Below are 27,513 nucleotides of genomic sequence, written 5' to 3'. Positions count from 1 at the left end.
AGAGAGATGTACAGGTAAGGGTGGGGGAGCAGTGACAGGTAGGAGAGATGTACAGGTAAGGGTGGGAGAGCAGTGACAGGTAGGAGAGAGATGTACAGGTAAGGGTGGGAGAGCAGTGACAGGTAGGAGAGAGATGTACAGGTAAGTGTGGGAGAGCATAGACAGGTAGGAGAGAGATGTACAGGTAAGGGTGGGAGAGCAGTGACAGGTAGGAGAGAGATGTACAGGTAAGGGTGGTGGAGCAGAGACAGGTAGGAGAGAGATGTACAGGTAAGGGTGGTGGAGCAGAGACAGGTAGGAGAGAGATGTACAGGTAAGGGTGGGAGAACAGTGACAGGTAGACGTACAGGTAAGGGTGGGAGAGCAGTGACAGGTAGATGTACAGGTAAGGGTGGGAGAGCAGTGACAGGTAGATGTACAGGTAAGGATGGGAGAGCAGTGACAGGTAGGAGAGAAATGTAGAGGTAAGGGTGGGAGAGCAGTGACAGGTAGGAGAGAGATGTACAGGTAAGGGTGGGAGAGCAGTGACAGGTAGGAGAGAGATGTACAGGTAAGGGTGGAGGAGCAGTGACAGGTAGGAGAGAGATGTACAGGTAAGGGTGGGAGAGCAGTGATAAGTAGGAGAGAGATGTACAGGTAAGGGTGGTGGAGCAGTGATAGGTAGGAAAGAGATGTACAGGTAAGGGTGGTGGAGCAGTGACAGGTAGGAGAGAGATGTACAGGTAAGGGTGGGAGAGCAGTGACAGGTAGATGTACAGGTAAGGATGGGAGAGCAGTGACAGGTAGAAGAGAAATGTATAGGTAAGGGTGGGAGAGCAGTGACAGGTAGGAGAGAGATGTACATGTAAGGGTGGTGGAGCAGTGACAGGTAGGAGATGTACATGTAAGGGTGGGAGAACAGTGACAGGTAGGAGAGAGATGTACAGGTAAGTGTGGGAGAGCAGAGACAGGTAGGAGAGAGTTGTACAGGTAAGGGTGGTGGAGCAGTGACAGGTAGGAGAGAGATGTACAGGTAAGGGTGGGAGAGTAGTGACGGATAGGAGAGAGATGTACAGGTAAGGGTGGGGGAGCAGTGACAGGTAGGAGAGAGATGTACAGGCAAGGGTGGGAGAGCAGTGACAGGTAGGAGAGAGATGTACAGGTAAGGGTGGTGGAGCAGAGACAGGTAGGAGAGAGATGTACAGGTAAGGGTGGGAGAACAGTGACAGGTAGACGTACAGGTAAGGGTGGGAGAGCAGTGACAGGTAGATGTACAGGTAAGGGTGGGAGAGCAGTGACAGGTAGATGTACAGGTAAGGATGGGAGAACAGTGACAGGTAGAAGAGAAATGTACAGGTAAGGGTGGGAGAGCAGTGACAGGTAGGAGAGAGATGTACATGTAAGGGTGGTGGAGCAGTGACAGGTAGGAGATGTACAGGTAAGGGTGGTGGAGCAGTGACAGGTAGGAGAGAGATGTACAGGTAAGGGTGGGAGAGCAGTGACAGGTAGGAGATGTACATGTAAGGGTGGGAGAACAGTGACAGGTAGGAGAGAGATGTACAGGTAAGTGTGGGAGAGCAGAGACAGGTAGGGGAGAGTTGTACAGGTAAGGGTGGTGGAGCAGTGACAGGTAGGAGAGAGATGTACAGGTAAGGGTGGGAGAGTAGTGACGGATAGGAGAGAGATGTACAGGTAAGGGTGGAGGAGCAGTGACAGGTAGGAGAGAGATGTACAGGTAAGGATGGGAGAGCAGTGACAGGTAGGAGAGAGATGTACAGGTAAGGGTGGTGGAGCAGAGACAGGTAGGAGAGAGATGTACAGGTAAGGGTGGGAGAACAGTGACAGGTAGACGTACAGGTAAGGGTGGGAGAGCAGTGACAGGTAGATGTACAGGTAAGGGTGGGAGAGCAGTGACAGGTAGATGTACAGGTAAGGATGGGAGAGCAGTGACAGGTAGGAGAGAAATGTAGAGGTAAGGGTGGGAGAGCAGTGACAGGTAGGAGAGAGATGTACAGGTAAGGGTGGAGGAGCAGTGACAGGTAGGAGAGAGATTTACAGGTAAGAGTGGTGGAGCAGTGACAGGTAGGAGAGAGATGTACAGGTAAGGGTGGGAGAGCAGTGATAGGTAGGAGAGAGATGTACAGGTAAGGGTGGTGGAGCAGTGATAGGTAGGAGAGAGATGTACAGGTAAGGGTGGGAGAGCAGTGACAGGTAGGAGAGAGATGTACAGGTAAGGGTGGGAGAGCAGTGACAGGTAGATGTACAGGTAAGGATGGGAGAGCAGTGACAGGTAGAAGAGAAATGTACAGGTAAAGGTGGGAGAGCAGTGACAGGTAGGAGAGAGATGTACATGTAAGGGTGGTGGAGCAATGACAGGTAGGAGATGTAGAGGTAAGGGTGGGAAAGCAGTGACAGGTAGGAGAGAGATGTACAGGTAAGTGTGGGGGAGCAGAGACAGGTAGGAGAGAGTTGTACAGGTAAGGGTGGTGGAGCAGTGACAGGTAGGAGAGAGATGTACAGGTAAGGGTGGGGGAGCAGTGACAGGTAGGAGAGAGATGTACAGGTAAGGGTGGGAGAGTAGTGACGGATAGGAGAGAGATGTACAGGTAAGGGTGGGAGAACAGTGACAGGTAGGAGAGAGATGTACAGGTAAGGGTGGGAGAGCAGTGATAGGTAGGAGAGAGATGTACAGGTAAGGGTGGTGGAGCAGTGATAGGTAGGAAAGAGATGTACAGGTAAGGGTGGGAGAGCAGTGACAGGTAGGAGAGAGATGTACAGGTAAGGGTGGGAGAGCAGTGACAGGTAGATGTACAGGTAAGGATGGGAGAGCAGTGACAGGTAGAAGAGAAATGTACAGGTAAGGGTGGGAGAGCAGTGACAGGTAGGAGAGAGATGTACATGTAAGGGTGGTGGAGCAGTGACAGGTAGGAGATGTACAGGTAAGGGTGGTGGAGCAGTGACAGGTAGGAGAGAGATGTACAGGTAAGGGTGGGAGAGCAGTGACAGGTAGGAGATGTACATGTAAGGGTGGGAGAACAGTGACAGGTAGGAGAGAGATGTACAGGTAAGTGTGGGAGAGCAGAGACAGGTAGGGGAGAGTTGTACAGGTAAGGGTGGTGGAGCAGTGACAGGTAGGGGAGAGATGTACAGGTAATGGTGGGAGAGTAGTGACGGATAGGAGAGAGATGTACAGGTAAGGGTGGGGGAGCAGTGACAGGTAGGAGAGAGATGTACAGGTAAGGGTGGGAGAGCAGTGACAGGTAGGAGAGAGATGTACAGGTAAGGGTGGTGGAGCAGAGACAGGTAGGAGAGAGATGTACAGGTAAGGGTGGGAGAACAGTGACAGGTAGACGTACAGGTAAGGGTGGGAGAGCAGTGACAGGTAGATGTACAGGTAAGGGTGGGAGAGCAGTGACAGGTAGATGTACAGGTAAGGATGGGAGAGCAGTGACAGGTAGGAGAGAAATGTAGAGGTAAGGGTGGGAGAGCAGTGACAGGTAGGAGAGAGATGTACAGGTAAGGGTGGAGGAGCAGTGACAGGTAGGAGAGAGATGTACAGGTAAGAGTGGTGGAGCAGTGACAGGTAGGAGAGAGATGTACAGGTGGGGGTGGGAGAGCAGTGATAGGTAGGAGAGAGATGTACAGGTAAGGGTGGTGGAGCAGTGATAGGTAGGAGAGAGATGTACAGGTAAGGGTGGGAGAGCAGTGACAGGTAGAAGAGAAATGTACAGGTAAAGGTGGGAGAGCAGTGACAGGTAGGAGAGAGATGTACATGTAAGGGTGGTGGAGCAATGACAGGTAGGAGATGTAGAGGTAAGGGTGGGAAAGCAGTGACAGGTAGGAGAGAGATGTACAGGTAAGTGTGGGGGAGCAGAGACAGGTAGGAGAGAGATGTACAGGTAAGGGTGGGAGAGCAGTGACAGGTAGATGTACAGGTAAGGATGGGAGAGCAGTGACAGGTAGAAGAGAAATGTACAGGTAAGGGTGGGAGAGCAGTGACAGGTAGGAGAGAGATGTACATGTAAGGGTGGTGGAGCAGTGACAGGTAGGAGATGTAGAGGTAAGGGTGGGAGAGCAGTGACAGGTAGGAGAGAGATGTACAGGTAAGTGTGGGGGAGCAGAGACAGGTAGGAGAGAGTTGTACAGGTAAGGGTGGTGGAGCAGTGACAGGTAGGAGAGAGATGTACAGGTAAGGGTGGGGGAGCAGTGACAGGTAGGAGAGAGATGTACAGGTAAGGGTGGGAGAGCAGTGACAGGTAGGAGAGAGATGTACAGGTAAGGGTGGGAGAGCTGTGACAGGTAGGAGAGAGATGTACAGGTAAGGGTGGTGGAGCAGAGACAGGTAGTAGAGAGATGTACAGGTAAGGGTGGGAGAGCAGTGACAGGTAGGAGAGAGATGTACAGGTAAGGGTGGTGGAGCAGTGACAGGTAGGAGAGAGATGTACAGGTAAGGGTGGGAGAGCAGTGACAGGTAGGAGAGATGTACAGGTAAGGGTGGGGGAGCAGTGACAGGTAGGAGAGAGATGTACAGGTAAGGGTGGGAGAGCAGTGACAGGTAGGAGAGAGATGTACAGGTAAGGGTGGGAGAGCAGTGACAGGTAGGAGAGAGATGTACAGGTAAGGGTGGGGGAGCAGTGACAGGTAGGAGAGAGATGTACAGGTAAGGGTGGGGGAGCAGTGACAGGTAGGAGAGAGATGTACAGGTAAGGGTGGTGGAGCAGAGACAGGTAGGAGAGAGATGTACAGGTAAGGGTGGGAGAACAGTGACAGGTAGACGTACAGGTAAGGGTGGGAGAGCAGTGACAGGTAGATGTACAGGTAAGGGTGGGAGAGCAGTGACAGGTAGATGTACAGGTAAGGATGGGAGAACAGTGACAGGTAGAAGAGAAATGTACAGGTAAGGGTGGGAGAGCAGTGACAGGTAGGAGAGAGATGTACATGTAAGGGTGGTGGAGCAGTGACAGGTAGGAGATGTACAGGTAAGGGTGGTGGAGCAGTGACAGGTAGGAGAGAGATGTACAGGTAAGGGTGGGAGAGCAGTGACAGGTAGGAGATGTACATGTAAGGGTGGGAGAACAGTGACAGGTAGGAGAGAGATGTACAGGTAAGTGTGGGAGAGCAGAGACAGGTAGGGGAGAGTTGTACAGGTAAGGGTGGTGGAGCAGTGACAGGTAGGAGAGAGATGTACAGGTAAGGGTGGGAGAGTAGTGACGGATAGGAGAGAGATGTACAGGTAAGGGTGGTGGAGCAGAGACAGGTAGGAGAGAGATGTACAGGTAAGGGTGGGAGAACAGTGACAGGTAGACGTACAGGTAAGGGTGGGAGAGCAGTGACAGGTAGATGTACAGGTAAGGGTGGGAGAGCAGTGACAGGTAGATGTACAGGTAAGGATGGGAGAGCAGTGACAGGTAGGAGAGAAATGTAGAGGTAAGGGTGGGAGAGCAGTGACAGGTAGGAGAGAGATGTACAGGTAAGGGTGGAGGAGCAGTGACAGGTAGGAGAGAGATGTACAGGTAAGAGTGGTGGAGCAGTGACAGGTAGGAGAGAGATGTACAGGTAAGGGTGGGAGAGCAGTGATAGGTAGGAGAGAGATGTACAGGTAAGGGTGGTGGAGCAGTGATAGGTAGGAGAGAGATGTACAGGTAAGGGTGGGAGAGCAGTGACAGGTAGGAGAGAGATGTACAGGTAAGGGTGGGAGAGCAGTGACAGGTAGATGTACAGGTAAGGATGGGAGAGCAGTGACAGGTAGAAGAGAAATGTACAGGTAAGGGTGGGAGAGCAGTGACAGGTAGGAGAGAGATGTACATGTAAGGGTGGTGGAGCAGTGACAGGTAGGAGATGTAGAGGTAAGGGTGGGAGAGCAGTGACAGGTAGGAGAGAGATGTACAGGTAAGTGTGGGGGAGCAGAGACAGGTAGGAGAGAGTTGTACAGGTAAGGGTGGTGGAGCAGTGACAGGTAGGAGAGAGATGTACAGGTAAGGGTGGGGGAGCAGTGACAGGTAGGAGAGAGATGTACAGGTAAGGGTGGGAGAGTAGTGACGGATAGGAGAGAGATGTACAGGTAAGGGTGGGAGAACAGTGACAGGTAGGAGAGAGATGTACAGGTAAGTGTGGGAGAGCAGAGACAGGTAGGAGAGAGTTGTACAGGTAAGGGTGGTGGAGCAGTGACAGGTAGGAGAGAGATGTACAGGTAAGGGTGGGAGAGTAGTGACGGATAGGAGAGAGATGTACAGGTAAGGGTGGGAGAGTAGTGACGGATAGGAGAGAGATGTACAGGTAAGGGTGGGGGAGCAGTGACAGGTAGGAGAGAGATGTACAGGCAAGGGTGGGAGAGCAGTGACAGGTAGGAGAGAGATGTACAGGTAAGGGTGGTGGAGCAGAGACAGGTAGGAGAGAGATGTACAGGTAAGGGTGGGAGAACAGTGACAGGTAGACGTACAGGTAAGGGTGGGAGAGCAGTGACAGGTAGATGTACAGGTAAGGATGGGAGAGCAGTGACAGGTAGGAGAGAGATGTACAGGTAAGGGTGGGAGAGCAGTGACAGGTAGGAGAGAGATGTACAGGTAAGGGTGGGGGAGCAGTGACAGGTAGGAGAGAGATGTACAGGTAAGGGTGGGGGAGCAGTGACAGGTAGGAGAGAGATGTACAGGTAAGGGTGGGGGAGCAGTGACAGGTAGATGTACAGGTAAGGATGGGAGAGCAGTGACAGGTAGGAGAGAAATGTAGAGGTAAGGGTGGGAGAGCAGTGACAGGTAGGAGAGAGATGTACAGGTAAGGGTGGAGGAGCAGTGACAGGTAGGAGAGAGATGTACAGGTAAGGGTGGAGGAGCAGTGACAGGTAGGAGAGAGATGTACAGGTAAGGGTGGGAGAGCAGTGATAGGTAGGAGAGAGATGTACAGGTAAGGGTGGTGGAGCAGTGATAGGTAGGAAAGAGATGTACAGGTAAGGGTGGGAGAGCAGTGACAGGTAGGAGAGAGATGTACAGGTAAGGGTGGGAGAGCAGTGACAGGTAGATGTACAGGTAAGGGTGGGAGAGTAGTGACGGATAGGAGAGAGATGTACAGGTAAGGGTGGGGGAGCAGTGACAGGTAGGAGAGAGATGTACAGGTAAGGGTGGGAGAGCAGTGACAGGTAGGAGAGAGATGTACAGGTAAGGGTGGTGGAGCAGAGACAGGTAGGAGAGAGATGTACAGGTAAGGGTGGGAGAACAGTGACAGGTAGATGTACAGGTAAGGGTGGGAGAGCAGTGACAGGTAGATGTACAGGTAAGGATGGGAGAGCAGTGACAGGTAGGAGAGAAATGTAGAGGTAAGGGTGGGAGAGCAGTGACAGGTAGGAGAGAGATGTACAGGTAAGGGTGGAGGAGCAGTGACAGGTAGGAGAGAGATGTACAGGTAAGAGTGGTGGAGCAGTGACAGGTAGGAGAGAGATGTACAGGTAAGGGTGGGAGAGCAGTGATAGGTAGGAGAGAGATGTACAGGTAAGGGTGGTGGAGCAGTGATAGGTAGGAGAGAGATGTACAGGTAAGGGTGGGAGAGCAGTGACAGGTAGATGTACAGGTAAGGATGGGAGAGCAGTGACAGGTAGAAGAGAAATGTACAGGTAAGGGTGGGAGAGCAGTGACAGGTAGGAGAGAGATGTACATGTAAGGGTGGTGGAGCAGTGACAGGTAGGAGATGTAGAGGTAAGGGTGGGAGAGCAGTGACAGGTAGGAGAGAGATGTACAGGTAAGTGTGGGGGAGCAGAGACAGGTAGGAGAGAGTTGTACAGGTAAGGGTGGGAGAGCAGTGACAGGTAGGAGAGAGATGTACAGGTAAGGGTGGGAGAGCTGTGACAGGTAGGAGAGAGATGTACAGGTAAGGGTGGTGGAGCAGAGACAGGTAGTAGAGAGATGTACAGGTAAGGGTGGTGGAGCAGTGAAAGGTAGGAGAGAGATGTACAGGTAAGGGTGGGAGAGCAGTGACAGGTAGGAGAGATGTACAGGTAAGGGTGGGGGAGCAGTGACAGGTAGGAGAGAGATGTACAGGTAAGGGTGGGAGAGCAGTGACAGGTAGGAGAGAGATGTACAGGTAAGGGTGGGAGAGCAGTGACAGGTAGGAGAGAGATGTACAGGTAAGGGTGGGGGAGCAGTGACAGGTAGGAGAGAGATGTACAGGTAAGGGTGGGGGAGCAGTGACAGGTAGGAGAGAGATGTACAGGTAAGGGTGGGGGAGCAGTGACAGGTAGGAGAGAGATGTACATGTAAGGGTGGGAGAGCAGTGACAGGTAGGAGAGAGATGTACAGGTAAGGGTGGGAGAGCAGTGACAGGTAGGAGAGAGATGTACAGGTAAGGGTGGGAGAGCAGTGACAGGTAGGAGAGAGATGTACAGGTAAGGGTGGGAGAGCAGTGACAGATAGGAGAGAGATGTACAGGTAAGGGTGGGAGAGCAGTGACAGGTAGGAGAGAGATGTACAGGTAAGGGTGGGAGAGCAGTGACAGGTAGGAGAGAGATGTACATGTAAGGGTGGTGGAGCAGTGACAGATAGGAGAGAGATGTACAGGTAAGGGTGGGGGAGCATTGACAGGTAGGAGAGAGATGTACAGGTAAGGGTGGGGGAGTAGTGACAGATAGGAGAGATGTACAGGTAAATGTTGGGGACAGTGACAGGTAGGAGAAGTGTACAAGTAAATATTGGGTTCCGTGACAGGTAGGAGAGATGTACAGGTAAATGTTGGGGAGCAGTGACAGGTAGGAGAGGTGTACAGGTATGGTAGAAAAGGTGTACAGGTAAAATGTTGGGAACCGTGACAGGTAGGAAAGCTGTACAGGGAAATGTTGGGGACAGTGGCAGGTAGGAGAGGTGTACAGGTAAATGTTGGGGATAGTGAAAAGGTAGGAGAGGTGTACAGGCAAATGTTGGGGAGTAGTGACAGTTACTGTAGGAAAGGTGTACGGGTAGATGTTGGGGACAGCGACAGGTAGGAAAGTTGTATAGGTAAATGTTGGGGACAGTGACAGGTAGGAGAGGTGTACAGGTAATTGTTTTGGATAGTGACATGTAGGAGAGGTATACAGGTAAATTTTGGGGACAGTTATACAGGTATGAGAGGTGTACATGTAAATGTTGGGGAGTGACACGAAGGAGATGTGTAGAGGTAAATTTTGGGGCAGTGACAGGTAAGAGAGGTGTACAGGTAAATGTTGGGGACAGAGGCCCTGATTCAGAGACGGTCGCTCTGACAGAGCGCTCGCTCTGATTCAGTTTTTGTGTATTTTAGAATGGCCTTCTGCCGCTCTCATAGCTGTGGGTGACCACCCACAGCTATACCGAGCGGCCAGGAAGACCGTCACGATGGTCAAAACCATCGGGATTGCGACGAGACCCTTGTGGTAGGGTCTCGTTTCCGCAAGCCCCAGAGAGCTTTCGGCTCAAAGAGAGCCGAAAGTTCTCCCACTGACATCACTTGTGTTGTCAGTGGGGCCGCCCCCAGATGGTAGGCTTTCTCATGGGAACGCCTCCGTCTGGGCAGCCACCCCCCCGGCCCGCCCACCAAAGGGGGTGTGCTGTCACTCAACATCGACAGCACGCCACCTTTGGTGCGAGACCCAGAGCGACGGCTTGCCCGTCGCTATCCGGGCCTCGCACATGTGCACCCCGGAGCCGGCTCCGTCGTGCGTATGCACTCTGGGCCAGCGTCGACCCGGTTGCGAGCTCTCATCGCTTGCGACCGGGTCTGTATCAGGCCCAGTGACAGGTAGGAGAGGTGTACAGGTAAATGTTGGGGACAGTGAGAGGTAGGAAAGGTGTACAGGTAAGTGTTGGGGACAGTGACGGGTAAATGTTCGGACAGTGACAGGTAGGAAAGGTGTACAGGTAAATGTTGGAGACAGTGACAGGTAAATGTTGGAGACAGTAACAGGTAAGGTAGGAAAGGTGTACAGGTAAAAGTTGGGGACATTGAAAGGTAGGAAAGGTGTACAGGTAAATGATGGGGAAAGCGACAGGTAGGAAAGGTGTACAGGTAAATGTTGGGGACAGTGACAGGTAGGTGTACACGTAAATGTTGGGGACAGTGACAGGTAGGAAGGTTGTACAGGTAAATGTTGATACGGTGACAGGTAGAAAAGGTGTACAGGTAAATGTTGGGGACAGTGACAGGTAGGAGAGATGTACAGGTAAATGTTGGGGACAGTGACAGGTAGGAAAGGTGTACAGATAAATGTTGGGGACAGTGACAGGTAGGAAAGGTGTACAGGTAAATGTTGGGAACAGTGACAGGTAGGAAGGTTGTACAGGTAAATGTTGATACGGTGACAGGTAGAAAAGGTGTACAGGTAAATGTTGGGGACAGTGACAGGTAGGAGAGATGTACAGGTAAATGTTGGGGACAGTGACAGGTAGGAAAGGTGTACAGATAAATGTTGGGGACAGTGACAGGTAGGAAAGGTGTACAGGTAAATGTTGGGAACAGTGACAGGTAGGAAGGTTGTACAGGTAAATATTGGAGACAGTAACAGGAAAGGTAGGAAAGGTGTACAGGTAAATGTTGGGAAAAGCGACAGGTAGGAAAGGTGTACAGGTAAATGTTGGGGAGCAGTGACAGGTAGGAAAGATGTACAGGTAAATGTTGGGGACAGTGACAGGTAGGAAAGGTGTACAGGTAAATGTTGGGGACAGTGACAGGTAGGTGTACACGTAAATGTTGGGGACAGTGACCGGTAGGAAGGTTGTACAGGTAAATGTTGATACGGTGACAGGTAGAAAAGGTGTACAGGTAAATGTTGGGGACAGTGACAGGTAGGAGAGTTGTACAGGTAAATGTTGGGGACAGTGACAGGTAGGAAAGGTGTACAGGTAAATGTTGGGGACAGTGACAGGTAGGAAAGGTGTACATGTAAGGTAGGAAAGGTGTACAGGTAAATGTTGGGGACAGTAATACAGGTATGAAAGGTGTACAGGTAAATGTTGGGGATAGTGACAGGTAAGAGGTGTACAGGTAAATGTTGGGTACAGTGACTGGTAGGGGAGGTGTACAGGTAAATGTTGGGGACAGTGACAGGTAGGAGAGGTGTACAGGTAAATGTTGGGGACAGTGACAGGTAAGAGGTGTACAGGTAAATGTTGGGGACAGTGACAGGTAGGTGTACAGGTAAATGTTGGGGACAGTGACAGGTAGCAGAGATGTACAGGTAAATGTTGGGGACAGTGACAGGTAGGAGAGGTGTACAGGTAAATGTTGGGGACAGTGACAGGTAGGTGTAAAGGTATATGTTGGGAAGAGTAACAGGTAAGAGGTGTACAGGTAAATGTTGGGGAAAGTGACAGGTAGGAGAGATGTACAGGTAAATGGTGGGGACAGTGACAGGTAGGAGAGGTGTACAGGTAAATGTTGGGGACAGTGAAAGGTAGGTGTACAGGTAAATGTTGGGGACAGTGACAGGTAGGAGAGTTGTACAGGTAAATGTTGGGGACGGTGACAGGTAGGAGAGATGTACAGGTAAATGGTGGGGACGGTGACAGGTAGGAGAGATGTACAGGTAAATGGTGGGGACAGTGACAGGTAGGAGGTGTACAGGTAAATGTTGGGGACAGTGAAAGGTAGGTGTACAGGTAAATGTTGGGGACAGTGACAGGTAGGAGAATTGTACAGGTAAATGTTGGGGACAGTGACAGGTAGGAGAAGTGTACAGATAGGAGAAGTGTACAGGTAAATGTTGGGGACAGTGACCGGTAGGAGAAGTGTACATGTAAATGTTGGGGACAGCGACAGGTAGGAGAGATGTACAGGTAAATGTTGGGGACAGTGATAGGTAGTAGATGTGTACAGGTAAATGTTGCGGACAGTGACAGGTAGGAGAGTTGTACAGGTAAATGGTGGGGACGGTGACAGGTAGGAGAGATGTACAGGTAAATGGTGGGGACAGTGACAGGTAGGAGGTGTACAGGTAAATGTTGGGGACAGTGAAAGGTAGGTATACAGGTAAATGTTGGGGACAGTGACAGGTAGGAGAATTGTACAGGTAAATGTTGGGGACAGTGACAGGTAGGAGAAGTGTACAGATAGGAGAAGTGTACAGGTAAATGTTGGGGACAGTGACAGGTAGGAGAAGTGTACATGTAAATGTTGGGGACAGCGACAGGTAGGAGAGATGTACAGGTAAATGTTGGGGACAGTGATAGGTAGTAGATGTGTACAGGTAAATGTTGCGGACAGTGACAGGTTAAGAGAGGTGTAGAGGTAAATGTTGGGGACAGTGACAGGTAGGAGAGAAATACAGATAAATATGGGGACAGTGACAGGTAAGAGGTGTACAGGTAAATGGTGGGGACAGTGACAGGTAGGTGTACAGGTAAATGTTGGGGACAGTGACAGGTAGGAGAAGTGGACAGGTAAATGTTGGGGACAGTGACAGGTAGGGGAGGTGTACAGGTAAATGTTGGGTACAGTGACTGGTAGGAAAGGTGTACAGGTAAATGTTGGGGACAGTGACAGGTAGGAGAGGTGTACAGGTAAATGTTGTGTTCCGTGACAGGTAGGTGTACAGGTAAATGTTGGGACGGTGACAGGTAGAAAAGGTGTGCAGGTAAATGTTGGGGAGAGTGACAGGTAGGAGAAGTGTACAGGTAAATGTTGGGGACAGTGAAAGGTAGGAGAGGTGTACAGGTAAATGTTGGGGACAGTGAAAGGTAGGAGGTGTACAGGTAAATGTTGGGGACAGTGACAGGTTGGAGAGGTGTACAGGTAAATGTTGGGGACAGTGACAGGTAGTAGATGTGTACAGGTAAATGTTGGAGACAGTGAAAGGTAGGAGAGGTGTACAGGTAAATGTTGGAGACAGTGAAAGGTAGGAGAGGTGTACAGGTAAATGTTGGGGACAGTGACAGGTAGGAGAGGTGTACAGGTAAATGTTGAGGACAGTGACAGGTAAGAAGTTTACAGGTAAATTTTGGTGACAGTGACAGGTTAAGAGAGGTGTACAGGTAAATGTTGGGGACAGTGAGAGGTAGGAGAAGTGTTCAGGTAAATGTTGGGGACAGTGACGGATAGGAGAACTGTACAGGTAGATGGTGGGGACAGTGACAGGTAGGAAATTTGTACAGGTAGATGGTGGGGACAGTGACAGGTAGGACATTTGTACAGGTAAATGGTGGGACGGTGACAGGTAGGAAAGGTGTACAGGTAAATGTTGGAGACAGTGACAGCTGGAGAGGTGTACAGGTAAATGTTGGGGACAGTGACAGGTAGGTGTACAGGTAAATGTTGGGGACAGTGACAGGTAGGTGTACAGGTAAATGTTGGGGACAGTGACAGGTAGGAGAGAAATACAGGTAAATGTTGGGGACAGAGAGAGGTAAGAGGTGTACAGGTAAATGTTGGGGACAGTGACAGGTAGGAGAGGTGTAGAAGTAAATGCTGGGTACAGTGACAGGTAGGAGAGGTGGAGAGGTAAATGTTGGGGACAGTGACAGGTAGGAGAGGTGGAGAGGTAAATGTTGGGGACAGTGACAGGTAGGAGAGGTGGAGAGGTAAATGTTGGGGACAGTGACAGGTAGGAGAGGTGTACAGGTAAATGTTGGGGACAGTGACAGGTAGGAGAGGTGTACAGGTAAATGTTGGGAACAGTGACAGGTAGGAGAAGTGGAGAGGTAAATGTTGGGGACAGTGACAGGTAGGAGAGGTGTAGAGGTAAATGTTGGGGACAGTGGCAGACAGGAGAGGTGTACAGGTAAATGTTGGGGACAGTGACAGGTAGTAGATGTGTACCGGTAAATGTTGGATACAGTGACAGGTAAGAGGTGTACAGGTAAATGGGGACAGTAAGAGGTATGAGAAGTGGACAGATAAATGTTGGGGACAGTGGTAGGTAGGAGAGATGAAAAGGTAAATGTTGGGGACAGTGACAGGTAGGAGAGTTGTACAGGTAAATGTTGGGGACAGTGACAGGTAGGAGAGTTGTACAGGTAAATGTTGGGGACAGTGACAGGTAGGTGTACAGGTAAATGTTTGGGACAGTGATAGGTAGGAGAGGTGTACAGGTAAATGTTGGAGGAAGTGACAGGTAGGAGGTGTACAGGTAAGGTAGGAAAGGTGGACAGATAAATGTTGGGGACAGTGACAGGTAGGAGAGGTGTAAAGGTAGAAGTGTACAGATAGGAGAAGTGTACAGGTAAATGTTGGGGATAGTGACAGGTAGGAGAAGTGGACAGGTAAATGATGGGGAAAGCGACAGGTAGGAAAGGTGTACAGGTAAATGTTGGGGAGCAGTGACAGGAATGAGAGGTATACAGGTAAATGTTGGGGACAGTGACAGGTTAGAGAGGTGTACAGGTAAATGGTGGGGACAGTGACAGGTAGGAGAGGTGTACAGGTAAATGTTGGGGACAGTGACAGGTAGGAAAGGTGTACAGGTAAATGTTGGGGACAGTGACAGGTAGGAGAGTTGTACAGGTAAATGTTGGGGACAGTGACAGGTAGGTGTACAGGTAAATGTTGGGGACAGTGACAGGTAGGTGTACAGGTAAATGTTGGAGGAAGTGACAGGTAGGAGGTGTACAGGTAAGGTAGGAAAGGTGGACAGGTAAATGTTGGGGATAGTGACAGGTAGGAGAAGTGGACAGGTAAATGATGGGGAAAGCGACAGGTAGGAAAGGTGTACAGGTAAATGTTGGGGAGCAGTAACAGGAATGAGAGGTATACAGGTAAATGTTGGGGACAGTGACAGGTAGGAGAGGTGTACAGGTAAATGGTGGGGACAGTGACAGGTAGAAGAGTTCAGGTAAATTTTGGGGACAGTGACAGGTAGGAATGTTGTACAGGTAAATGTTGGGACAGTGACAGGTAGGAAAGGTGTACAGGTAAATGTTGGGGACAGTAGCAGGAATGAGAGGTGTACAGGTAAATGTTGGGGACAGTGACAGGTAGGAGAGGTGTACAGGTAAATGTTGGAGATAGTGACAGGTAGGAGAGGTGTACAGGTAAATGTTGGGGACAGTGACAGCTGGAGAGGTGTACAGGTAAATGTTGGGGACAGTGACAGGTAGGAAAGGTGTACAGGTAGATGGTGGGGACAGTGACAGGTAGGAAAGTTGTACAGGTAAATGTTGGGATGGTGACAGGTAGGAAAGGTGTACAGGTAAATGGTGGAGAAAGTGACAGGTAGGAGAGGTGTACAGGTAAATGTTGGAGACAGTAACAGGTAAGGTAGGAAAGGTGTACAGGTAAATGGTGGAGACAGTGACAGGTAGGAGAGGTGTACAGGTAAATGTTGTGTTCCGTGACAGGTAGGTGTACACGTAAATGTTGGGGACAGTGACAGGTAGGAAAGTTGTACAGGTAAATGTTGGGACGGTGACAGGTAGAAAAGGTGTGCAGGTAAATGTTGGGGAGAGTGACAGGTAGGAGAGTTGTACAGGTAAATGTTGGGGACAGTGACAGGTAGGAGAAGTGTACAGGTAAATATTGCGGACAGTGACAGGTAGGAGAAGTGTACATGTAAATGTTGGGGACAGCGACAGGTAGGAGAGATGTACAGGTAAATGTTGGGGACATTGACAGGTAGTAGATGTGTACAGGTAAATGTTGGAGACAGTGACAGGTAGGAGAGATGTACAGGTAAATGTTGGGGACAGTGACAGGTAAGAGGTGTACAGGAAAATTTTGGTGACTGACAGGTAGGAGAAGTGTACAGGTAAATTTTGGGGACAGTGACAGGTAGGAATGTTGTACAGGTAAATGTTGGGGACAGTAGCAGGAATGAGAGGTGTACAGGTAAATGTTGGGGACAGTGACAGGTAGGAGAGGTGTACAGGTAAATGTTGGAGATAGTGAGCGGTAGGAGAGGTGTACAGGTTAATGTTGGGGACAGTGACAGCTGGAGAGGTGTACAGGTAAATGTTGGGGACAGTGACATGTAGGAGAGGTGTACAGGTAAATGTTGGGGACAGTGATAGGTAGGAAAGGTGTACAGGTAAATGTTGGGGACAGTGACAGGTTGGAGGTGCACAGGTAAATGTTGGGGAGAGTGACAGGTAGGTGTACAGGTAAATGTTGGGGACAGTGACAGGTAGAAGTGTACAGGTAAATGTTGGGGACAGTGACAGGTAGGAGAGGTGTAGAAGTAAATGCTGGGTACAGTGACAGGTAGGAGAGGTGGAGAGGTAAATGTTGGGGACAGTGACAGGTAGGAGAGGTGGAGAGGTAAATGTTGGGGACAGTGACAGGTAGGAGAGGTGGAGAGGTAAATGTTGGGGACAGTGACAGGTAGGAGAGGTGTAGAGGTAAATGTTGGGGACAGTGGCAGATAGGAGAGGTGTAGAGGTAAATGTTGGGGACAGTGACAGGTAGGAAAGGTGTACAGGTAAATGTTGGGGACAGTGACAGGTAGGAGGTGCACAGGTAAATGTTGGGGAGAGTGACAGGTAGGTGTACAGGTAAATGTTGGGGACAGTGACAGGTAGAAGTGTACAGGTAAATGTTAAGGACAGTGACAGGTAGGAGAGGTGTACAGGTAAATGTTGGGGACAGTGACAGGTAGGAGAGTTGTACAGGTAAATGTTGGGGACAGTGACAGGTAGGAGAGTTGTACAGGTAAATGTTGGGGACAGTGACAGGTAGGAGAGTTGTACAGGTAAATGTTGGGGACAGTGACAGGTATGTGTACAGGTAAATGTTTGGGACAGTGATAGGTAGGAGAGGTGTACAGGTAAATGTTGGAGGAAGTGACATGTAGGAGGTGTACAGGTAAGGTAGGAAAAGTGTTCAGGTAAATGTTGGGGACAGTGACAGGTAGGAGAAGTGTACATGTAAATGTTGGGGACAGTGACAGGTAGGAGAAGTGTACAGATAGGAAAAGTGTACAGGTAAATGTTGGGGATAGTGACAGGTAGGAGAAGTGGACAGGTAAATGATGGGGAAAGCGACAGGTAGGAAAGTTGTACAGGTAAATGTTGGAGACAGTGACAGGAATGAGAGGTATACAGGTAAATGTTGGGGACAGTGACAGGTAGGAGAGGTGTACAGGTAAATGTGATGTTCCGTGACAGGTAGGTGTACACGTAAATGTTGGGGACAGTGACAGGTAGGAAAGTTGTACAGGTAAATGTTGGGACGGTGACAGGTAGGAAAGATGTACAGGTAAATGTTGGGGACAGTAGCAGGAATGAGAGGTGTACACGTAAATGTTGGGGACAGTGACAGGTAGAAAAGGTGTGCAGGTAAATGTTGGGGAGAGTGACAGGTAGGAGAGTTGTACAGGTAAATGTTGGGGACAGTGACAGGTAGGAGAAGTGCACAGGTAAATGTTGCGGACAGTGACAGGTAGGAGAAGTGTACAGGTAAATGTTGGGGACAGTGACAGGTTAAGAAAGTTGTACAGGTAAATGTTGGGACAGTGACAGGTAGGAAAGGTGTATAGGTAAATGTTGGGGACAGTAGCAGGAATGAGAGGTATACAGGTAAATATTGGGGACAGTGACTGGTAGGAGAGGTGTACAGGTAAATGGTGGGGACAGTGACAGGTAGGAGAGGTGTACAGGTAAATGGTGGGGACAGTGACAGGTAGAAGAGTGCAGGTAAATTTTGGGGACAGTGACAGGTAGGAATGTTGTACAGGTAAATGTTGGGACAGTGACAGGTAGGAAAGGCGTACAGGTAAATGTTGGGGACAGTAGCAGCAATGAGAGGTGTACAGGTAAATGTTGGGGACAGTGACAGGTAGTAGAGGTGTACAGGTAAATGTTGGAGATAGTGACAGGTAGGAGAGGTGTACAGGTAAATGTTGGGGACAGTGACAGCTGGAGAGGTGTACAGGTAAATGTTGGGGACAGTGACATGTAGGAGAGGTGTACAGGTAAATGTTGGGGACAGTGACAGGTAGGAAAGGTGTACAAGTAAATGTTGGGGACAGTGACAGGTAGGAGGTGCACAGGTAAATGTTGGGGAGAGTGACAGGTAGGTGTACAGGTAAATGTTGGAGACAGTAACAAGTAAGGTAGGAAAGGTGTACAGGTAAATGTTGGGGACAGTGATAGGTAGGAGAGGTGTACAGGTAAATGTTGTGTTCCGTGACAGGTAGGTGTACACGTAAATGTTGGGGACAGAGACAGGTAGGAAAGTTGTACAGGTAAATGTTGGGACGGTGACAGGTAGAAAAGGTGTGCAGGTAAATGTTGGGGAGAGTGACAGGTAGGAGAGTTGTACAGGTAAATGTTGGGGACAGTGACAGGTAGGAGAAGTGCACAGGTAAATGTTGCGGACAGTGACAGGTAGGAGAGGTGTACAGGTAAATGTTGGGGACAGTGACAGGTAGGAGAAGTGCACAGGTAAATGTTGCGGACAGTGACAGGTAGGAGAAGTGTACAGGTAGAAGTGTACATGTAAATGTTGGGGACAGCGACAGGTAGGAGATGTACAGGTAAATGTTGGGGACAGTGACAGGTAGGAGAAGTGTACATGTAAATGTTGGGGACAGTGACAGGTATGAGAAGTGTACAGATAGGAGAAGTGTACATGTAAATGTTGGGGATAGTGACAGGTAGGAGAAGTGGACAGGTAAATGATGGGGAAAGCGACAGGTAGGAAAGGTGTACAGGTAAATGTTGGGGAGCAGTGACAGATAGGAAAGTTGTACAGGTAAATGTTGGGGACAGTGACAGGAATGAGAGGTATACAGGTAAATGGTGGGGACAGTGACAGGTAGGAAAGTTGTACAGGTAAATGTTGGGATGGTGACAGGTAGGAAAGGTGTACAGGTAAATGGTGGAGACAGTGACAGGTAGGAGAGGTGTACAGGTAAATGTTGGAGACAGTAACAAGTAAGGTAGGAAAGGTGTACAGGTAAATGTTGGGGACAGTGATAGGTAGGAGAGGTGTACAGGTAAATGTTGTGTTCCGTGACAGGTAGGTGTACACGTAAATGTTGGGGACAGAGACAGGTAGGAAAGTTGTACAGGTAAATGTTGGGACGGTGACAGGTAGAAAAGGTGTGCAGGTAAATGTTGGGGAGAGTGACAGGTAGGAGAGTTGTACAGGTAAATGTTGGGGACAGTGACAGGTAGGAGAAGTGCACAGGTAAATGTTGCGGACAGTGACAGGTAGGAGAGTTGTACAGGTAAATGTTGGGGACAGTGACAGGTAGGAGAAGTGCACAGGTAAATGTTGCGGACAGTGACAGGTAGGAGAGGTGTACAGGTAAATGTTGGGGACAGTGACAGGTAGGAGAAGTGCACAGGTAAATGTTGCGGACAGTGACAGGTAGGAGAAGTGTACAGGTAGAAGTGTACATGTAAATGTTGGGGACAGCGACAGGTAGGAGATGTACAGGTAAATGTTGGGGACAGTGACAGGTAGTAGATGTGTACAGGTAAATGTTGGAGACAGTGACAGGTAGGAGAGATGTACAGGTAAATGTTGGAGACAGTGACAGGTAGGAGAGATGTACAGGTAAATGTTGGGGACAGTGACAGGTAGGAGAAGTGTACAGGTAAATGTTGGGACAGTGACAGGTAGGAAAGGTGTATAGGTAAATGTTGGGGACAGTAGCAGGAATGAGAGGTATACAGGTAAATGTTGGGGACAGTGACAGGTAGGAGAGGTGTACAGGTAAATGGTGGGGACAGTGACAGGTAGGAGAGGTGTACAGGTAAATGGTGGGGACAGTGACAGGTAGAAGAGGTCAGGTAAATTTTGGGGACAGTGACAGGTAGGAATGTTGTACAGGTAAATGTTGGGACAGTGACAGGTAGGAAAGGTGTACAGGTAAATGTTGGGGACAGTAGCAGGAATGAGAGGTGTACAGGTAAATGTTGGAGATGGTGACAGGTAGGAGAGGTGTACAGGTAAATGTTGGGGACAGTGACAGCTGGAGAGGTGTACAGGTAAATGTTGGGGACAGTGACATGTAGGAGAGGTGTACAGGTAAATGTTGGGGACAGTGACAGGTAGGAAAGGTGTACAGGTAAATGTTGGGGACAGTGACAGGTAGGAGGTGCACAGGTAAATGTTGGAGACAGTGATAGGTAGGAGAGATGTACAGGTAAATGTTGGGGACAGTGACAGGTAGGTGTACAGGTAAATATTGGGGACAGTGACAGGTAAGAGGTGTACAGGTAAATGTTGGGGACAGTGACAGGTAGGAGAAGTGTACAGGTAAATGTTGGGGGCAGTGACAGGTAGGAGAGGTGTACAGGTAAATGTTGGGGACGGTGACAGGTAGGAGAGATGTACAGGTAAATGTTGGGGACAGTGACAGGTAGAAGTGTACAGGTAAATGTTGGGGATAGTGACAGGTAGGAGAGGTGTAGAGGTAAATGTTGGGGGCAGTGACAGGTAGGAGAGGTGTACAAGTAAATGTTGGGGACAGTGACAGGTAGGAGAAGTGTACAGGTAAATGTTGGGGACAGTGACTGGTAGGCGAGGTGTACAGGTAAATGTTGGGGACAGTGACAGGTAGAAGTGTACAGGTAAATGTTAGGGACAGTGACAGGTAGAGGTGTACAGGTAAATGTTGGAGACAGTGACAGGTAGGAGAAGTGTACAGATAAATGTTGGGGAGAGTGACAGGTAGGAAAGGTGTACAGGTAAGGTAGGAAAGGTGTTCAGGTAAATGTTGGGACAGTGACAGGTAGGAAAGGTGTACAGGTAAATGTTGGGACAGTGACAGGTAGGAGAGGTGTACAGGTAAAAGTTGTGGACAGTGACAGGTAAGAGGTGTACAGGTAAATGTTGGGGACAGTGACAGGTAGGAGAAGTGTACAGGTAAATGTTGGGGACAGTGACAGGTTAAGAGAGGTGTACAGGTAAATGTTGGGGACAGTGACAGGTAGGAGAGTTGTACAGGTAAATGTTGGGGACAGTGACAGGTAGGTGTACAGGTAAATGTTGGGGACAGTGACAGGAAGGAAAGGTGTACAGGTAAGGTAGGAAAGGTGTACAGGTAAATGTTGTGGAGTGACAGGTAGGAGAGGTGTACAGGTAAATGTTGGCGATAGTGACAGGTAGGAGAGGTGTAGAGGTAAATGTTGGGGGACAGTGACAGGTAGGACAGGTGTAGAGGTAAATGTTGGGGGACAGTGACAGGTAGGAGAGGTGTAGAGGTAAATGTTGGGGGACAGTGACAGGTAGGAGAAGTGTACAGGTAAATGTTGGGGACAGTGACAGGTAGGAGAGGTTTACAGGTAAATGTTGGGGACAGTGACAGGTATGAGAAGTGGACAGGTAAATGTTGGCGACAGTGGTAGGTAGGAGAGATGTACAGGTAAATGTTGGCGACAGTGACAGGTAGGAGAGTTGTACAGGTAAATGTTGGGGACAGTGACAGGTAGGTGTACAGGTAAATGTTGGGGACAGTGACAGGAAGGAAACGTGTACAGGTAAGGTAGGAAAGGTGTATATGTAAATGTTGTGGAGTGACAGGTAGGAGAGGTGTACAGGTAAATGTTGGCGATAGTGACAGGTAGGAGAGGTGTACAGGTAAATGTTGGGGACAGTGACAGGTAGGAGAGTTGTACAGGTAAATGTTGGGGACTGTGACAGGTATGAGAAGTGTACAGGTAAATGTTGGGGACAGTGACAGGTAAGAGAGGTGTACAGGTAAATGTTGGGGACAGTGACAGGTAAATGTTGGGGACAGTGACAGGTAAGAGAGGTGTACAGGTAAATGTTGGGGACATTGACAGGTAGGAGAGGTGTACAGGTAAATGTTGGGGACAGTGACAGGTAGGAGAGGTTTCCAGGTAAATGTTGGGGACAGTGACAAGTAGGAGAGGTGTACAGGTAAATGTTGGGGACAGTGACAAGTAGGAGAGGTGAACAGGTAAATGTTGGGGACAGTGACAGGTACGTGTACAGGTAAATGTTGGTGACAGTGACAGGTAAGAGAGGTGTCAGGTAAATGTTAGGGACAGTGACAGGTAAGAGAGGTGTACAGGTAAATGTTGGGGACAGTGACAGGTAGGTGTAGAGGTAAATCTTGGGGACAGTGACAGGTAAGAGAGGTTATTACATAACAGAGTATGGTGTATACAGCCGTCCCCCCCGATTATTACATAACAGAGTATGGTGTATACAGCCGCCCCCCCCCCGATTATTACATAACAGAGTATGGTGTATACAGCCGCCCCCCCCCGCTTATTACATAACAGAGTATGGTGTACACAGCCGCCTCCCTGATTATTACATAACAGGGTATGGTGTATACAGCCGCCTCCCCGATTATTACATAACAGAGTATGGTGTATACAGCCGTCCCCCCCCCCCGATTATTACATAACAGAGTATGATGTATACGGCCGCCCCCCCGATTATTACATAACGGGGTATGGTGTATACAGCCGTCCCCTGATTATTACATAACAGAGTATGGTGTATACGGCCGCCCCCCAATTATTACATAAGAGTATGGTGTATACGGCTGCCCCCCGATTATTACATAACAGAGTATGGTGTATACGGCCGCCCCCCCGATTATTACATAACAGAGTATGGTGTATACAGCCGCCCCCCCCCCCGATTATTACATAACAGAGTATGGTGTATACAGCCGCCCCCCCCCCCCCCGATTATTACATAACAGAGTATGGTGTATACAGCCGCCCCCCCGCTTATTACATAACAGAGTATGGTGTATACAGCCGTCTCCCTGATTATTACATAACAGGGTATGGTGTATACAGCCGCCTCCCCGATTATTACATAACAGAGTATGGTGTATACAGCCCCCCCCCCCCCCCCCCGATTATTACATAACAGAGTATGATGTATACGGCCGCCCCCCCGATTATTACATAACAGGGTATGGTGTATACAGCCGCCTCCCCGATTATTACATAACAGAGTATGGTGTATATAGCCGTCCCCCCCCCCCGATTATTACATAACAGAGTATGATGTATACGGCCGCCCCCCCCCGATTATTACATAACAGGGTATGGAGTATACGGCCGACCCCCCTGTAGAACATTTCCACTTCCTTGCACTAATATGATACCCCCATTAGCAATATGTGAGAAATGAAATGACGTTTCGGGGAGGACACAGAGAATCATGTTTTCCGTCTCTGCAGGGTGGAAACTCTATCATCAAGACCCCAGCACATTACCAGGAGCCCCCACAGTGACACCGGCAGCAGGCGGGCCATTCCCATGTGGGCATCAGGTGTTCCTTTGGGGCAGAAAACTACTCCCATCATGTACAATATACGGAGAGGTCATGTGTCCGTCACACCTCACATTGGGCGGCACAGAACGCCGCCGGGGACAGAGGGCTCCACCACAGACAGCGAGGAAGACAACACAAGCCCTGTGCCGGTTCCTCTCACCTCATCGCTTTACTCTGTCACATCTGGATACCTAGTGTAGTACGCGGGCGGGTCACACTACAACACCCTAATTCATTGCACGCGGGCGGGTCACACTACACCACCCTAATTCATAGCACACCGATGGGTCACACTATAACCCCCTAATTCATAGCACACCGATGGGTCACACTATAACCCCCTAATTCATAGCACACCGATGGGTCACACTACAACCCCCTAATTCATAGCACACCGATGGGTCACACTATAACCCCCTAATTCATAGCACACCGATGGGTCACACTACAACCCCCTAATTCATAGCACACCGATGGGTCACACTATAACCCCCTAATTCATAGCACACCGATGGGTCACACTACAACCCCCTAATTCATAGCACACCGATGGGTCACACTACAACCCCCTAATTCATAGCACACCGATGGGTCACACTACAACCCCCTAATTCATAGCACACAGATGGGTCACACTACAACCCCCTAATTCATAGCACACAGATGGGTCACACTACAACCCCCTAATTCATAGCACACAGATGGGTCACACTACAACACCCTAATTCATAGCACACGGATGGGTCACACTATAACCCCCTAATTCATAGCACACGGGTGGTCACACTATACACGCTAATTCAGAGAACACGGGTGGTCACACTATACACGCTAAATCAGAGAACACGGATGGTCACACTATACACGCTAATGCACACGGGTGGTCACAGTATACACTAATGTAATGCATACAGGTGGTCACACTAAACACGCTAATGCACACGGGTGGTCACACTACACACGCTAATGTAATGCACACGGGTGGTCACACTATACACGCTATTTCAGAGCACACAGATGGTGACACTACACACGTTCATGCACATGGGTGATCATGTTACACACGCTAATGTAATGCACACGGGGGGGTCACACTACACACGCTAATGTAATGCACACGGGTGGTCACACTAAACACGCTCATGTAATGCACACGGGTGGTCACACTATACACACTAATGTAATGCACACGGGTGGTCACACTATACACACTAATGTAATGCACACGGGTGGTCACACTATACACACTAATGTAATGCACACGGGTGGTCACACTATACACACTAATGTAATACACACGGGTGGTCACAGTATACACACTAATGTAATGCACACGGGTGGTCACAGTATACACACTAATGTAATGCACACGGGTGGTCACACTATACACACTAATGTAATGCACACGGGTGGTCACAGTATACACACTAATGTAATGCACACGGGTGGTCACACTATACACACTAATGTAATACACACGGGTGGTCACAGTATACACACTAATGTAATGCACACGGGTGGTCACAGTATACACACTAATGTAATGCACACGGGTGGTCACAGTATACACACTAATGTAATACACACGGGTGGTCACAGTATACACACTAATGTAATGCACACGGGTGGTCACACTATACACACTAATGTAATGCACACGGGTGGTCACAGTATACACACTAATGTAATACACACGGGTGGTCACACTATACACACTAATGTAATGCACACGGGTGGTCACACTATACACACTAATGTAATGCACACGGGTGGTCACAGTATACACACTAATGTAATGCACACGGGTGATCACACTATACACACTAATGTAATGCACACGGGTGGTCACACTATACACACTAATGTAATGCACACGGGTGGTCACAGTATACACACTAATGTAATGCACACGGGTGATCACACTATACACACTAATGTAATACACACGGGTGATCACACTATACACACTAATGTAATGCACACGGATGGTCACAGTATACACACTAATGTAATGCACACGGGTGGTCACACTATACACACTAATGTAATGCACACGGACGGTTCAGATTATCCAGAGACTCACAGTCCTGAGAAGACAATTGGACGGTTGCTAATCATGTCCCTGATCTCTGTATGTTTATTACAGTGTATAAAGGCCCCAAACAGGTTTTCTTTAGGTATATAGCATTTTGAACGAATATAAAATATTATACTGTAAACTATGCAGGAAACTGAAGAGACAGATGATAGACTGTTACCCCAAAGTGTATTAAATGGATGAAGGGTGTAAATCCTCTCACTGTCCTGAATATTTCTATTTTCTCTGCTTTCTCTTCAGCCAGATCTCCCCAGCACCTCCTTATAATAACTGCGCCTGTGGTGTAATAGTGACACTTACAGCTCATTATAATAGGTGATAACAGCGGTACAGCAACAGCAGCGCCACCAGTCTCCTGTTATAGGATAGAACCCACCTCGCAGTACAGAGTACAGTGCAATGCTCCTCCCCCCACATATATATAATAACTGCGCCTGTGGTGTAATAGTGACACTTACAGCTCATTATAATAGGTGATAACAGCGGTACAGCAACAGCAGCGCCACCAGTCTCCTGTTATAGGATAGAACCCACCTCGCAGTACAGAGTACAGTGCAATGCTCCTCCCCCCACATATATATAATAACTGCGCCTGTGGTGTAATAGTGACACTTACAGCTCATTATAATAGGTGATAACAGCGGTACAGCAACAGCAGCGCCACCAGTCTCCTGTTATAGGATAGAACCCACCTCGCAGTACAGAGTACAGTGCAATGCTCCTCCCTCCACATATATATAACTGCGCCTGTTGTGTAATAGTGACACTTATAGCTCATTATAATAGGTGATAACAGCGGTACAGCAGCAGCAGCGCCTCCAGTCTCCTGTTATAGGATAGAACCCACCTCGCAATACACAGAGTACAGGAACAGTGCAATGATCCTCCCCCCACATATATATAATAACTGCACCTGTGGTGTAATAGCGACACTTACAGCTCATTATAATAGGTGATAACAGCGGTACAGCAACAGCAGCGTCACCAGTCTCCTGTTATAGGATAGAACCCACCTCGCAATACAGAGTACAGTGCAATGCTCCTCCCCCCACATATATATATAATAACTGCGCCTGTTGTGTAATAGTGACACTTATAGCTCATTATAATAGGTGATAACAGCGGTACAGCAACAGCAGCGTCACCAGTCTCCTGTTATAGGATAGAACCCACCTCGCAATACAGAGTACAGAGTACAGTGCAATGCTCCTCCCCCCACATATATATATATAATAACTGCACCTGTGGTGTAATAGCGACACTTACAGCTCATTATAATAGGTGATAACAGCGGTACAGCAACAGCAGCGCCTCCAGTCTCCTGTTATAGGATAGAACCCACCTCGCAATACAGAGTACAGGAACAGTGCAATGCTCCTCCCCCCACATATATATAATAACTGCACCTGTGGTGTAATAGTGACACTTATAGCTCATTATAATAGGTGATAACAGCGGTACAGCAACAGCAGCGCCTCCAGTCTCCTGTTATAGGATAGAACCAACCTCGCAGTACAGAGTACAGTGCAATGCTCCTCCCCCCACATATATATAATAACTGCACCTGTTGTGTAATAGTGACACTTACAGCTCATTATAATAGGTGATAACAGCGGTACAGCAACAGCAGCGCCTCCAGTCTCCTGTTATAGGATAGAACCCACCTCGCAGTACAGAGTACAGGAACAGTGCAATGCTCCTCCCCCCACATATATATAATAACTGCGCCTGTTGTGTAATAGTGACACTTACAGCTCATTATAATAGGTGATAACAGCGGTACAGCAACAGCAGCGCCTCCAGTCTCCTGTTATAGGATAGAACCCACCTCGCAATACAGAGTACAGAGTACAGAGCAATGCTCCTCCCCCCACATATATATATAATAACTGCACCTGTGGTGTAATAGTGACACTTATAGCTCATTATAATAGGTGATAACAGCGGTACAGCAACAGCAGCGCCTCCAGTCTCCTGTTATAGGATAGAACCCACCTCGCAATACAGAGTACAGTGCAATGCTCCTCCCCCCACATATATATATAATAACTGCACCTGTGGTGTAATAGTGACACTTATAGCTCATTATAATAGGTGATAACAGCGGTACAGCAACAGCAGCGCCTCCAGTCTCCTGTTATAGGATAGAACCCACCTCGCAATACAGAGTACAGAGTACAGTGCAATGCTCCTCCCCAGCACCTCCTTATAATAACTGCGCCTGTGGTGTAATAGTGACACTTATAGCTCATTATAATAGGTGATAACAGCGGTACAGCAACAGCAGCGCCACCAGT

The 27,513-nt window shown here is 48.9% G+C and overlaps 1 protein-coding gene across 1 annotated transcript in view; it reads left to right on the top strand.

Annotated features, from left to right (window-relative positions):
• Nucleotides 1–23,318, top strand: part of LOC148504052 (V-set and immunoglobulin domain-containing protein 2-like) — a 196,695-nt gene extending 173,377 nt beyond the window's left edge. Inside the window, exon 8 of the mRNA XM_088448858.1 lies at nt 23,024–23,318. Within this exon, the coding sequence (XP_088304984.1) occupies nt 23,024–23,318 (295 nt within the window). The remainder of the gene's footprint in view (nt 1–23,023) is intronic.
• The last annotated feature ends 4,195 nt before the right edge of the window (nt 23,319–27,513 follow it).

Source organism: Taudactylus pleione, unplaced genomic scaffold, assembly GCF_031769625.1.
Source record: "Taudactylus pleione unplaced genomic scaffold, aTauple2 ptg000469l, whole genome shotgun sequence".
Taxonomy (NCBI): domain Eukaryota; kingdom Metazoa; phylum Chordata; class Amphibia; order Anura; family Myobatrachidae; genus Taudactylus; species Taudactylus pleione.
The sequence above is the reverse complement of the archived record's forward strand: the minus strand, read 5'-3'. Positions and strand labels throughout refer to the sequence as shown.